Source organism: Aulonocara sp. 'chitande type north' Nkhata Bay, linkage group LG20 (genome assembly GCF_057382095.1).
Source record: "Aulonocara sp. 'chitande type north' Nkhata Bay isolate Kocher_YH1m ecotype deep benthic linkage group LG20, A_spYH_male_GT1.1, whole genome shotgun sequence".
NCBI classification, from domain to species: domain Eukaryota; kingdom Metazoa; phylum Chordata; class Actinopteri; order Cichliformes; family Cichlidae; genus Aulonocara; species Aulonocara sp. 'chitande type north' Nkhata Bay.
The window spans coordinates 32,886,878-32,902,130 of NC_141363.1; the positions used below are offsets into that span (position 1 = coordinate 32,886,878).

Genomic DNA, 15,253 nt, shown 5'->3' on the forward strand with positions numbered 1-15,253 from the left:
ACTTTGTGGAAGCCAAAACTAATACCTCCAAAACCTGCCAAAAAGCATTGCCTTTGGCAAGGTGGACACAGTTACCATTAGTCAAGGATTATATGATAATAACTGTTAATTACAATTCAAATCCACTGACTCTGAGTCTGAAAAGAACTGCAAAGCTTCAGTACTAAATATTTAGGAATTATAGGAATACGCAGGTAGAGAAGGCACATACAGAGTGTGTGTAACATATCACTGACTGAGTATAAGTGAAGCTACTTTTACCTGTGTGCTTAAAAGGTTCTCAAAGCGACTAAGCTGAAGGATCTGTGGAGTCAAACTTCATTTGCATATGATGTAGGCCGCGCATAAATAAAACACGGTAACCTGAGCTGTAGAGCTGGAGGGATGTACACCTGAGCTGCGAAGCACACCCACAGACTAAAAACTCACAGTAGCTTATACATTCTCTCATGAAGGACATTTATACAGGCACATTTATGGGATGCATAACCAACTGGTCTTTTACTGCACAAAACTGAAAAAAAAATACATTTATTGCACCCTGATACATCAAATAGTACAGCATGAAGACGCAGGTCTGTGTAGACTGGAAAGTCAGCCAATCTGCTCTCTACAGCAGCTGTGGGCAGGGCTTTCCCGCACTCCTAGTCAAGCTGTTTTTGAAACTTAGAGCACTCCAGCAGAGTGCTCTAAGGAGTGTAGAGCAAGATGAGGATCTCCCTTTTTCTGTTGGTGAGTACAACCTTTTTAATAATCTTCAGTATTGATAAGGGATTGTCTTATAAATTCTTATTGTTATTCTTTTTCTTATTCTTATTGTTAAACCCAAAAAAGATAATTGTATTCACCACTGAAGATAAACATCAATTTCAATGTTTGATATTTTTTCTGTAATGTTTATTTGTATTATATCTAATGATATTTTCAGGTTACATTAACCTGCATAGAGCATTTAGCTTCTGTTAATGTATAAGTTCCCATCCGTTCACAAGAGATAGATGAGCAACGCAAGCAGAACTTGTTCTATGCAGTGTTGTTACAGCTTGTGGACTATGAACTTTAACACAGTGTATTCGGTGAATAAGCCTTTAGGTGCTCAGGTGCTTTAGGTGTTTAAATTTACTTTGCAGTATATTTAGTTTCTGTTGTGGGAAAAACAATCAATCAAGAAGCTATTTGCTCACACACCTATATGCTCACTCCCAGGTTCATCCATCGTACTATATGTACTAGCCTACAGACCTTCCTATTATTGTCTGAAGCTCATTTAATTATTTACTATTTTATTTAGTAGCTAATAACATAATATATGTCCTGTCATCTGCACTTGGTAAACTAAATGCTATAATACTGCATGTTTGTCAGATGATTATTCTTCATTCAGAAAAAAAAATCCAGAAAATATTGATATAAATGACTTCAACAAATTTTGGGTACTTTGTTTGAATGGTTTTCCATATTTTGTATTTGAGGGAGCCAATTATATTAAAATAAAGCACAAAATGTTTCATACTGTTGCAAAGGTTTAAGCACACTCTTCACTTGTTTATTTTATATGAAACTTACAGAAGACCTTTAGGCTTTAAGATGAATGTGGATAAAAGTATATATAAATAAAAAAAAACTATACACAAAAACTAAATATAGAGCCCTGATCAAAAGTTTAAGAAAACCTGAAAAATGGCAACAACAAAAAATTGCATGGTCGGATCTTAACAAGGTTCCAAGCAGAGCTTCAACATGGAACAAGAAGGAATGGGAGTGCTTTTAATAAATTGCATACTCAAAAAATGTCTTGTCTCACTCCCATTTCTTCTTCTAGCATGTTGAAGCCAGTGTTGCTAACTTAGCGACTTTGTCGCTATATTTAGCGACTTTTTTTTTCTAAAAAAGCGACTAGCGACAAATCCGGCGACTTTTTTTTGGTGTTATTGGAGACTTATTTATGACAACTTTTTGACGTGAAAGCGCGTATCGCTCTTACTCTCAATAAGCAGCAGGTGCACCTTGCCCGTGCCAAAGCGCTCACAGGCCGAGGATAGCCCTCCCCCAGCTGCTATTAGGGCAGGAGATGTTCACACCTATGCGTCCAAACTGCAAATGAATCGCGCATGAGCCAAGCCGCTGCTCCCGCACTGACCGTAACGCAGTCAGTTCTTCTTTTACTGTTATGTTGCTTTGTGGACCACAAGGTTTAAAACTACTTATAAACACACACACACAAGGTAACTCAACAACAACAACAACAACAATCTTTATTTATAGAGCACATTAAAAGCCCGGGGCATGCCAAAGTGCTTTACATGAAACAATAAAACAATAAAATGATTTACACTAAAACATCAGAATCATATAGGTGTGGGATTATGTTCACAGGTAAAAACCACTAATAGGAACAGTCAATAGCACACAGCTGTAGCAAAGAGAACTGTACCATCATACACAGTGATAGAGGACATAGGCAACGCAACAATAAAATAATAAAATAATTAAGACTATAACGTCAGAGTCATATAAGTGTGAGATTATGTTCACAGGTAAAAACCACTAATAAGAATAAACTATAGCACAGAGCTATAGCAGAGTAAAGCTGTAAAGCTGAACCATCAAACACAGTGATGGAAAACATTGACAGCACAGGACAACGCAAAACAACCAGACACATTAGAACATTAGAACAACACACTAGAAGCAAGGCGAGAAATTAACTGGTAGGAAAAGCAAGTTCAAACAGATATGTTTTAAGCCGTGATTTAAAAGATTGAATAGAATCAGACGCCCGGATGCCAATCGGGAGACTGTTCCACAGCTCAGGTGCAGCTAGAGCGAACGCTCGATCACCTCTAGACTTCAAGCGAGATCTGGGCTGAACCAACAATGACTGTGAGGAGGATCTTAAGGCCCTCGTAGGAAGATATGAATTTAAGAGTTCCTTAAGATAACTTGGCCCTGTGTTATTAGTAATTTTAAAAGTAAACAACAGAATTTTAAATTGAATACGAAATTTCACAGGCAACCAGTGCAGATCAGCAAGGACGGGAGTGATGTGAGCAAACTTCCTAGTTTTAGTTAGAATGCGTGCAGCGGCATTCTGGACTGTCTGTAATCTATGTAAAAGGGTAGAGTGGAGACCATAATAAAGTGAATTACAGTAATCTAGTCGTGACGTAACAAAGGCATGGATAAGCTTTTCCAAGTCATTGTGCGGGATGTAATGTTTGGCCCTGGAAATAAGGCGAAGTTGGTAGAAACTAGATCTAACGACAGCAGATACTTGTTTGTCAAGTTTAAATGAGCTGTCAAGTAGCACACCCAGATTCCTAACAGTGTCAGGGAAAGAACTAGTGAGAAAACCAAAAGTAACTCCACCAGAGTTCCTATTTCGGGTCACTTTTGCCGGTCCAAGCCCGGAAAAGGAGCAGGGTTGGAATTGTTACATTAAAAAAAACAATAATTGCTAAAAGAAATTTAATTTGTAGTTCTAAATAAATTATAAATGCATTTAAGACGTTTTTTTACTGACTTTATGTCTCTTCCACGATGTTATTTCTCTCTCCAACAGGTTACAATTACATTAGCATGACCAATTATGCTAATTAGATGACAATGACGTAATTTAGCAACTTCTAGCGACTTTTAGGACAGCCAATAGTGATTTTCCTTACTGAGGAGTTGGCAACACTGGTTGAAGCCCTGCTTGGAACCTCGTTAAGATCCAGCCATGCAATTTTTTTGTTGTTGCCATTTTTCAAGTGGTCTTAAACTTTTGATTATATATCGATAGATAGATACAGATATATATAGATATGTATAAGTAGGACCTCATTGAAAGGCTTTGGTCAAGGTAGTATGCAGTGACCCTAGAGCTCCCCTCTTGCCAGCTCCACCCAACAGTTCCTGTCATCTCTCAGTAAAATACTGTGTATTGTGCCAGTATCTGTAACAGAGTTGTTGGGGATTTATACACTTTCGTGGGGCTCATGGTTGTGTGCTAGGGTGTGCAGCTTGTGCAACTATAGCAGTTACACAGCAACCTAAACAAGATGAAGACCAGAGGTTGGTACACCTTACTAGTAATCTGCAAATTGTTTGTTTGAGTCCCTGTTCAGATGCTGCCATATATGAGACATCTGTTTTTGTGTGTGATCCCTAGTGAAAATAAGCATCATGAACAACCCAAACTAAACTAATACTTAAAAATGTCATTTGTTCTAAGCCATATGGTGAGGCTGTGTAATAGTTTCTACAGGTTGCAAGAACCAAGGTCACCTTTATTCTCTATAAAAGTAATGTCAGTATTCATTTGTAGATATGTTAAACACATTAGAGCAACCAACAAAGACACAAAACACAAAAATCACTCCCTGTATATTCACTCCTCTTCTGTAGGACTAGCTTCGATGCCAAAGTACCACAAACATGACTTCCGTAGATCTGCTGTTGTTCCGGTGTTGTGGCAAAAACAAAAAGCACCGGTCTACTTTTAACCCGTAAATTTGGTACACGTCATCTCTTTTTATGCAACATCCTCTGGTGATTAATGCATGAACAGGACTGCCACTCACGTTTTTCTGTTTAGGGTCAAATCGGTTTGATGTGTGAAGGGTCACAGAGACAAAATAATAACCCACCCAAATGTGCTAAAGCTGCTTTGAAAATGTAAGGAGTAGAAAGTATAGACACTTGTTTAAAAATGCAGGCAGTAAAAGTAAAAAGTAGTCTGTACATGAGTACAGTAACGAAGTATTTACACTTTGTTACTTCCCACCTCTGATGATATTTATTTTGTGTGTGAAGATCTCTGCATGTCCCGACATAGGACTATAGGTTCTCCTTATCATTAACCTGTTTTGACCTGTCTTAACTTTAGGATTATAACTGTTAACATTAAGCACTGGGACTGCTGTTTGTGCTCAAGTTAATGATTTATTTACTATTTTAGCTGTCTATATGTGCCCTTAACAGTAACTTAGCAATGGCTTTTGAGCAGAGGAAGTCTGTAAAGGCAGGGAAGGAAGAGAGCAAGAAAGAAGAGACAAGGTTTCATTTCAAGTCACTTATGGCCCGCAGTTACACAATGCTACAGATGTTCACCTGAAAATCATTAGTTCAATGCAATTATACTTCATGAATTATGTTAGAATTGCAGGAGTTGATTAAATAATGATCACTTCCCACTCATTACTGTTAATTTGTCATCAGGCTGTCATAAAAAAACAACATCTTATTATTCACTGAGACATTCATCATGAAGTTCCTTCTCCAATACTTGTACAAATGATTCTGTTTTTCTTATTAACATGCAGATTAATTTGAACAAGAAACTGACTTCCCCATATGTGTGAAGGGACTCCTGTGTATATTTGTTTTGTGATAGAAGGGAGACCTGAGTTTCTGTCCCAGTGCACACTGAAGTTTGCTACAGCAACTGAATCTCACAGCAATGTTTTCCTGTTGCATATAGGTTGCTGCAGCAGCCGTGGCAGATTGTTATGGTAGCAAGTACAGCAGCCCTTCCAAAAGGGTAAACATAATTTTTACTTTATCTGTTTGTTAAGGCTATTTTTGTAAAATAACTTTCTGTAGAAAACAAAGCTGGTGTAAAGTTTGGTCCATATTTTGGCCTTATCAGGATCTCCTGGTGCGTTCCAAAAGAAGATGGGTCTTATCTACAATTGAATTAGAAGAAGAGAAGGATGCACAGTACCCCGTAGAGATTTCAGTGGTAAGGAAATTATATGAAAGAAATAACTGATACTGATAAATGATATGACTGGTCACTATGGACAAATCTAATATGCAAAAATTAACAGCCTGATTGTATCTTGACTAGATGTATAACGACAAGACTCAGGGGAAAGACTTTAGGTTCCGTTTAAGTGGTGATGGTGTGCCGGACGTGTTTACCATCAATGAAAACACTGGAGCCGTCTTTGCACATAAAAAAGTGGACAGGGAGCAAAAGCCACTTTACCATGTGAGCTAATACTGGAATATAAATTCCTCTGACAATAAACGCAACTGATATTGATGCTTTTTAAGTGATGCGTCTTTTTTTATCCACAGATTAACTTTGATGTCTTGGACAGAAATACGGGTGAAAAACTAGACAAGGAACTAGCATTTGATGTTGAAATACAAGACATAAATGATAATCCACCCAAGTTCTCTTTTCCTGAAGTAACAGTTAATGTAAAAGAAAATATACAAGGAAGTGAGTATACGGTGTGGTAAATAACTCATAGTGTGCACATTTTCTATTTCAAACACTAAAAAAATAAAACAAATGATATTAAGACTCTTTGAGAATATAGAATAATTTCAAACCAAAGTCTCATATTTCATCTTACTATAATCATACTACATAGTTCTATAGTTATGTTTTCCTGACTGAAAACCTTTTCTTTATCCCACATTTACTCTCCAACTCTCCTTGTTTGTCTTTACCCAACTTCTTAAAGGCCTTTTGCCAGTTACCCTGGTGGTCACAGACAAAGATAAGGAGAGCACACCCAACTCTGAATTTGACATCACGATGGTTTCACAGACTCCAGCAGAGCCCAAAATTGCTGTGCAGCAACTTCCAGGAGGACTGGCCAAACTCACCTTAAAAGGATGCTTTGACTATGATGTGAGATTTATTGGGATATTCTTGCTAAATCTTTGAAAAGTTAATGTACATGCAAATAAACATGTAGAATTTTCAAATATCTCAAATATATTTTATATGTTTCAGAAAGCAACAAAGTATACCATCGTCTTACAAGCAAAAGATCGTGGAACAAAGCCAAAGACTCAGTCCTCTACTGCTGTTGTTACCCTGAACATTGTCGATGCGAACACTCACCAACCAAGATTTAAGCAGAGACAGGTATCAATTATTTTACTTACTAAAAGTGCTTTTTAACAGACGCACATATTAAACGTTTGAAATTTTTCCTTCTTTTTAGTACAACGGTGAAGCAATAGAAATGGAGACCATTGCTAATGTTTTGAGAGTTGCTGTGGAGGATAAAGACACTCCAAACACTGATGCATGGCGTGCCAAGTACTCCATTATTGCAGGGAATGAAGAAGGAATCTACAAAATTGAAACTGATCCAGAAACAAATGAGGGTGTCCTGAGTATTGTCAAGGTAATTCTGCTTTTCTCACTTGGATTAAAAACTTGATTATTTTACTCTGGGAAGAACTAGTCCACTAATGTTTTATCACAAAAACTGTATCAGCATTTAATAAAAGTTGTTTGTGTGTGTACGTGTTGTGTGTTTCAGAAAAAAAATTTTGAACGCACAACTTCAATAAACCTGCAGATTGGAGTAAAAAACATTGAAGACATATTTGTTTGTGCTGGCACAAATCCACCTACAGACAGAGCCAATGTCACTCTAAAAATGATTGATACCAACGATCCACCACAGTTTGAAAAAGCTATAGATGACATGCACTTGAAGGAGGAAGCAGAGCCAGGAAAGGTGCTGTTCAAGCCAAAGGTTCATGATGTCGACTCTAATATTACCAGGTAGGGTGTCTACAACCTTTCTACAAAGCTTATTTTGATTGACATAAATATATAAGGGCTGCAATGATTCTTTGAGTCATTCGAATAACTCAATTATAAAAAATCCTCAACACAAATTTTTTCTTTGATAACACTCGGCTGTGTAGCGCTCAGTTGTCCCCATGTAAACCTGAGTGCTTCACCCACATTTGTGCCTAAGAATAGACTTGCAGTAGAAACATATCTAGAAGCATATTTCAAGGCTTGCGTAACATCATTTTTTCTGATTTAAAGTGAAATAAAATAAAATATTAATAAAACTGCATTAATATTTACAAATAATAATATATATACGTTTTTTACAGGCCAATAAAATTGCATTTGTGCCAGTAAAACTCTGCGGCATTGATTATTGATAATACTCAGTTACTAAATCATGACTAAATCTGCTATGTTTATAGAACAAACCCCAAGTGGCCCAAATCTCCTCAGCAATAACACTTCTTGACATAAAGGTTGGGTCAGTTGACTTAATTTGAGTTATACTGTACTGTAGTTCATGATAATCTCATTGATTGAGTCTAATGTGAATCCAAGATTTTTCATTCTGCCTGTAAGCTACAACATAAAATAGAGACTGACAAGGGTTTTATTTAAACCCTTTTATTTCTTCTTCTTTCTTGAAAGAAAAAACAGATCCTGCAAAGCGTGATAAGCAACAAGAAATGGTAGCTATCCCAAGCTAATCATGTCTTTATCGACACCTGGTCATATAGATTATCAGAAAATAAGCCTATACAACAGTGGCCTTACCACTGCAAGGCCAGTAGGTGTCACAGTGAAGCATAACATGATTAAGTTAGAAATGGCTACTGAGGGAGTAACGCCCTTTGCACTGCAGTACACAAAAAGCTACAACTTTGGTTTCCACAAGCTAAACTCAGTATTTTCATCTAATATGTTCTGCACCACTCTCTGATTACTCTTTAGGTATGTGCTCCTAACAGATCCAGCTGACTGGGTGGCCATTGATACCAAAACAGGAGAAATCAAATCAACTAAGAGGATGGACAGAGAGTCACGATTTGTTGATGACGAGAATGTTTACACAGTCGTCATAGCTGCCATAGATGATGGTACACAGAAGCTCTACTATTGTTAAAATAAATTGGATAATTTCTTAAACAAATCTTTGGAATAACAAAGCAATTTTTTTTAATTTTGCTGTGGTTTCAAAGGTCAGCCTCCAGCCACGAGCACATGCACTGTCAGGATCCACCTGACGGACATCAATGACAATATTCCTAAACTGGTCAACAACAGCGCTGTCATGTGTGGAAACAAGGTTAACAAGGTCAAGGTGCGTGCAAAGGACCTAGATGCCATTCCTTACAGTGGACCCTTCCACTTTACTCTGGGGGATGAAACACAAAAGCAACAGTGGAAAATAGAACCTGACTATGGTTGGTACATTTAGATATATGTTAACCCTCATTTCTATATTAAACAAACATTTCTGGGAAAAAGCCACAAACCCCCATGCTGTTTTCTCACCCCACACAGGTGAGGAAGTATCTCTTGTTAGCCAGAAGACACTTCCTTATCTTAACTATTCCATTCCCCTGGTGATTATGGACCAACAGGGCATAGCTGGACATGACACTCTGCAATTGACCGTGTGTCAGTGTGATGAAAATGATGTTTGTCGCGACAGAGAGCCGCTTTCAACCCGTCTTGGACCAGCTGGCATTGGGTTGGTTATTATAGGATTGCTTGCATTTTTGTGTGAGTATTAAAATCAGTGAGAAGACAAAACTGAGCTATTATAAATTCTAATAAGATTATAGTCTCCTGTGTTTTTGAAGGTAAAAACAAAAAATCTGTATTAGCATTAATACACAAGTGTTGACCGCAAAACCTTTTTGTTTTCAATTTTCTGTTTCACTGTAAGAAATGCTTTAATTTTTAGGAATAACCCAATCAGACAGTTACACTTTTAGAACTCCTTAGTACAACCACAGTCACATCTGTTGTTCATAAGGAAGACTCGGCTCTTCTGCTTTCCCAACCAACTTTAATGTACTACTTGGGAGACCTTCTGGTACCCATGGCAATGACAGTTCAATAAAACACAAAGACAAGATGCACACTGTGTTCTTAGCATTTGTTTCATGTGTGTCTGCAGTGCTTCTAATTGCATTTTTCTGCAAGTTTGGACCAGATAAGATTTTGCCACAAGATGAGGGCAATCAGACTCTAATCCAGTACAATCAAGAAGGAGGGTGCTCTCCATGCACGGTGGGTTTGTCATGTTCTCTGCGTGTAAATTCAAGACAACGGTGTGCTATATTTCTCCACCAAGCAAAACATGTTTTTTAATATTCTCTCTTTCCTTCAGACCGAGCCCAATTTCGTCCAGTCACAAGTAAATAATATGGCAGTGACAAATGGTCAGATGGATACCATGCAGGTGATCAACCTCTCAACTCTGACACTTTCTTTCTTTTTTGGTGAAGGGTTTTTTTTTCCAAAAGAGACATCAGTTATGCCAATTTGGACACAGTCATAGTGTAGTTAAAGACATCAGGAGAGAAGCCAAAATGTGTCAGTTAATCCTGCTTAAAATGAATGGCAGCTATAATCCAGTTGTTATCATATTTTTCTTTGATGACAGACAGGTATGTAAGGCAGTGGTTAAGATGTATGCTGTGTATACAGCTATAGGAAAGAGTTTGCATACAGTCTGCAAGGTAAACGTTTAAAAAGTGTGAGCACATCATAGAGAAGACAAGTTGGAACAGCTTCTTCATTTTTAGATGTACTGATCATATTTGCTGCATTAAGTTGTGAATCTCTATGGTGGTCTTTAAGTGTAAGCTACAGGTAGGAATTGATTTCTGTACCAATGAATATACAGTTTTGGGAAGTTTGTGAGCACTTAAGAAAGCATAAAGTTTTATTATTTAGAAGAAGGTGCTATAGATACATTTTCATTTTCAAATCTGTTGAGATGTTTTTAATTGAAAAGTAATTCAACTTAAAACATTTTTTATAAAACTTGAATATTTTCTGAATTCAATGGTTAATTAACCTCTTCTGCTCAATTATCTATCCCAGATTGATACAGAAGGACCATATGACGTAAATAGGTACAACAGCTCAGTGTCTACCATGGTGAGTAAAGCTTTTTAAAATATTTTCTTTTGTTTATTTTAAGTGTACATGATAATTAAGCTTTGGGATGGGTACTGAGGACCATTATTAAACAGATTCTTGTGTCAGACTGCTTGGTCCTAAAGTATAGCATCAATTACAAGTCCCTTGACAAAATTACTTATTGCTCCCTGATGATAAAGCTTTTGAATTTCCGCTATAGCCCAAAAAGGTCCAAAAAGGTTGAGCAATTATGGTAAAATGCACATGGTAAAATCTACTATGCAGAGCTCACTTTTCTGTTTGTCTCCAGACAGCAGTGCTTTGTAAATGTTTTATTATACCGTGATACACCAAAAATGAAGCTCATCTTCTCTTCTTTCCAAAAGCATTCAAATTTTTTCTCTAGCACAAATTATCTCATAAACTCAGAACAAGCATCAATTCTAAGCACTTCTTTAAATGCTTAGAAGTCGGGGTTAAAATGAGTTGTGCAATGGGTGGGAAGAGTCATGTATGACAGTGCTGACTTTATGGAAAAAGGTGAAGTTAAAAAAGTAGAGGATGTTTGGCTATATTCTGCAAATACTTTATTAGATTTTTTAATTATATAATATATGCACTTTATTATATGTTAAGTGTACATTGCTTATTTACTTGAAGTGAGAGGAATGTTGAATAAGAATTGAAACAATAATCTTGAAGTGAACAGTGTATTTTTGATTTTTTTAGTTCTCTAAATAGATCAGAATTATATCCGAAAAAAACGTGTCTACTGTAGTTTCTTGTCTTAAACGTGGCTCTCACTGGAGATCTGACAGCCAAATCAAACTCATTCTTGAATGCAAGTTAAGGCATGACAACCATTTCATTCGTATAATAAAACAGATGTGAGTGACTAGCAGACACCCTGGTACCTGCCGAGTGAAGAACATCATGTGAGAATAGAAAGGTGTGTCTTCTCTGACACTCACTGGCATGTAGCTGACAGACAAGAGGTGCCGCAATGAAGACAAACTGATGAACTGAAAGAGAACATTTTTAGGGAATTAACATTTACTCTTGTTACTGTGAGCACAATCAAACCTTTTACAAGTGAAAAAGGTGGTTCTGGATCACAGTATGTGTTCCACGACCATTAAGCAACATGTAGAAAAGTTATCTTTTTTTAACCGCTTTCATCCACCCCTTATGTGTTTTACAAAAAAAGCTACCTGTATGGAGACAGACTTGCTACATATCCTGAAACGTTGTAGACCCTTGTAAACTCATTTATAAAGGATAGCCAACTCACCCCTAGTCTAGTCAAGAGTATGTACCACAAATTTGTTTGACCTATCCTAAACTTCGTGTGAGCTGTCCTGCCAATCACAGGTAAACAACTTGGTATTACCCATGGTTATGCTGGGCCGAGCATAGCTCTCGAGTATGAAGACCGGCTGAACTTGTCAGTGTCTAAAAGCAGCTATTATCAATGTAATCTTTTAATTTTACAATAAAATGTTCATTGTAGCATCAACAAAAGTGTAGATAAATAAAGGTAAACAATAAGCAGTGTCTGTATCATATGAATACAATCCTAACAATATATATCCCTAATTATGGGCATAAATATTTAACTTTAAGGCACAAATCTGACCAAAGGAGCAGGGCTTGTTGTTGTTTTTTTATTTAGCTTTGTTGTGTCTTTCCTACAGTTCCACTCACTAGGCATGCATCAACAAGAAACCTACAGGAGCCATGGCATGAGAAGCATGGTAAGTCTCAATGGCTGTAATAAAAAGAACTTTTCCTTCTTAACCGTTTACCTTACCCTATTTATTTTCTAGATAAAATTATTTTAATATATAATATAATAATAATATCATATTGTAATAAAAGAATTGTACTAGGCACTGGTAAACTCTATGATGAATAGCCATGCTACCACTTTAGATCCACAAGAGGGTGCTGGAACCCCTATGTTAAAAAATACTGCCTTACCTTTTTTTGGATAAAATATTTAACTCATGCTAGCTTGTTAGCTTTTACACACATACAAATACTACTAAAAGTAGTTTAAAGAAAGTGAAACATTAGTGAGGATGTTTGATTACAAGTATTATTATTCTATACTGCCAATATTAAATATAATATTAAAATACAACATTTATAAATATACTCACAGATTTACTCTTATGTTAACAAACACACATAATGGCAGCTTTGCTTCATTTTATTATATGTTCAGTATTTAATTACTCAATTACTAAAGTGGGTAGATGCTGAAGCAGTTAAAAAATAATTTTGTGTGAAAAGATACACAGATTTTCAGAGTAAATTTAAGTCTGCAGTGAACAATTTATTTTGGTTTTTTTAGAGGATGAACTCTACATGGAACTCAAACAGAATGAACACCTATCGGGTAAGGAGTACTCTTATGTGGCTTCATATTTTACAAAACATTGAAAATCAGTGATTATGTTAACAAAGCACTATGAAAATTATGCATTTGCATTATATGATGCAATAAAATCTGACAACCCTGTTCTCTGTAAGCAGGCCGGCTCATCAATTTACCAACGTTCTTTCAGCCTTCGATCGGCTGACCGCATTGAAGACCATATCAACAGGGTAAGAGGTTTATTTCACACAAAGCATGCCTTGTATATGGCTTATAATGCACTTGATTTTATTGACGATCACATTCATTAAACTGCACTGACTGCACAGCAATGATGTGTGGAAGGGCTGCAGTCATGCTGTACCAAATGCAATTCAACGCTATACTGAGTGATGTCTCTTTTTTGTTTGTTTTACAAATTAAGCCAAGCCATTTATTTTTGACTTCTAAATTCCACAGAGATGTAACGAGGTTGATGGAAATGTTGTTGACCACCCAACATACCAACCCCACAGCTATGCCTTTGAAGGAGATGGCAGCATATGTCAGTCATTGGATAAACTGTCATTCCACGACATGGGAGAGGATTTTAAGTATCTGGATGATTTGGGGCCAAAGTTCAAGACTTTGGGACAGATGTATGATGAGGCAATTAAAAAAAAGAAAGTACAGCTTTAAAAGGCACTGCTGAAATGTAAATTGTATTCCAAGTTTCGCTCCCTAAAATACAGACTGAGCAGAGATGATACACCACTACGTTTTAATATTTTTACTTAAAGATTATGGACTATAACATCTAATTCATCCTAAGCTAGATATATTTTGTTGGCATTAAGATGGATTTAACGCACTACACAGCTAGTGACGCACAAGTGGTTTGTAAAATGTAATAACTTGAAAGGGATTAGGTGTGTTTTCTTGTTTTTTTAGTTTGCTTTGTCAGGGCAGTATTATTGGGAAATTTAATAGAACTTCTTTTGTTGAAACTGAGCTGACTCCTGTTAGTCACATTTTTCTAGAGTACTGTTTTGTAAAGGGTTTTTGATGAGAACACAGGGCTTATCATAATGGGTTATTGTTCATGCAAGTTAGAAATGTCCTTGGCCTATGGTTGATGATCGAGTGACATACTGGTCTGGAATTAACACTGGATATCCTACAAGATTAAAACGTTAATGTTAATGTTTAGTTTTCGTATTTGCATTTCATGATACAAAAATAACAAACTTTATTCCTATAACACCTTTCTAAACCAGTCACAAGGTTCTTTAAATACTTTACAATACAAAAATAACACATTTTTATAAAATACATAATAAAATGAATGACATAAAAAAAATGAAAATAAAAATGAAATTAAAAAACAACAAAAAAAGCAAGATACATCATGAAATGTTATTTTTAGAAGAGCAAGTGTATACAGGTATATTTTTTGAGTTTACTGGACGGTTGGACTGATTGAGCTGATCTAAGCGTAACAGACTTGTTCCGGGGGCTAAAACAATAAAAACACTGATTTTAAGTGATTTACAAGTAATATAGAAAAATTGGAAACTGTATAGAATAGAGAGCAAATGTGCATATTTGTAAAAAATATTTTCTTTGTTAGGAATTAAAATAAAGATTGTAGTTTTTGGGCTGAAATACTTCAACTTTTTAAAATTATACAAAGATTTTTTTACACTTTCTAATGACAACAATTAATTATATTTATTCAGTTTATGTTTGCACAATGCTCCTCTAACCCGGCTACTTAAAGTGTGGCTTCAAAAACATCACTGCATAGAAATATCACTGTAACACTGAGTTGGGTTGTCTGTACTTGTGCAAAGTTTTGAGCTTCGGTTGTAAAACGTTGTGACAGCTCCTTAACAATGTGCTTTGTTGTGTTGTGCTGACTGTAAGCCGTGTAGTCATAGCTCTTTCAGCAAGTGTCTGAACTTGTTTGTTTTTTAAAATACTGACAAATGTCAGCAGGTAGTCAAGGTGAGCCACAGAAGGTAATATGCATGGGGTGGTTTTGGCAATGATCTTCCCACGCAGGGTGTTGTTCATTAACAGTTCTTATCTGTTTTCCGAAGAAGTGATTTCATCAGTGCTGCTGGTAAAGGCTCTGAAAGGCTGTTTTGCTTCACGCCATAAAATAGTTATTTTAATAATAAAGACGAACATCCCAACAGTAAAAAAATAAAATAAAAGCCTAGCAGACAGGAGCC

General features: G+C 36.3%; 1 protein-coding gene across 3 annotated transcripts; it reads left to right on the forward strand.

The window, feature by feature from the left end:
• The first annotated feature begins 594 nt into the window (after positions 1 to 594).
• Positions 595 to 15,040, forward strand: cdh26.1 (cadherin 26, tandem duplicate 1). Of its 3 annotated transcripts, none has more exons than XM_086278802.1 (19): positions 595 to 732; positions 5,465 to 5,524; positions 5,633 to 5,725; positions 5,834 to 5,977; positions 6,067 to 6,214; positions 6,462 to 6,631; positions 6,737 to 6,871; positions 6,951 to 7,136; positions 7,275 to 7,522; positions 8,492 to 8,637; positions 8,740 to 8,964; positions 9,065 to 9,286; positions 9,687 to 9,799; positions 9,900 to 9,971; positions 10,619 to 10,675; positions 12,352 to 12,411; positions 13,014 to 13,058; positions 13,193 to 13,267; positions 13,497 to 15,040. In XM_086278802.1, exons 1-19 carry the CDS (start codon positions 709 to 711, stop codon positions 13,713 to 13,715), a joined length of 2,442 nt encoding a protein of 813 aa, XP_086134928.1. In that variant the 5' UTR covers positions 595 to 708; the 3' UTR covers positions 13,716 to 15,040. The 3 variants fall into 3 exon arrangements, with proteins under 3 accessions (XP_086134928.1, XP_086134930.1, XP_086134929.1); XM_086278803.1 differs by having other exon boundaries at positions 603 to 732; positions 13,196 to 13,267; XM_086278804.1 differs by lacking the exon at positions 10,619 to 10,675 and having other exon boundaries at positions 598 to 732.
• Positions 15,041 to 15,253: the final 213 nt, after the last annotated feature.

Coding starts and splice junctions, on each gene's coding strand:
- cdh26.1 (XM_086278802.1), top strand. CDS start 709: ATGAGGATCTCCCTTTTTCTGTTG. Junction 7,523..8,491: donor GTCGACTCTAATATTACCAG/GTAGGGTGTCTA, acceptor ATTACTCTTTAG/GTATGTGCTCCTAACAGATC. Junction 8,638..8,739: donor CATAGCTGCCATAGATGATG/GTACACAGAAGC, acceptor GTGGTTTCAAAG/GTCAGCCTCCAGCCACGAGC.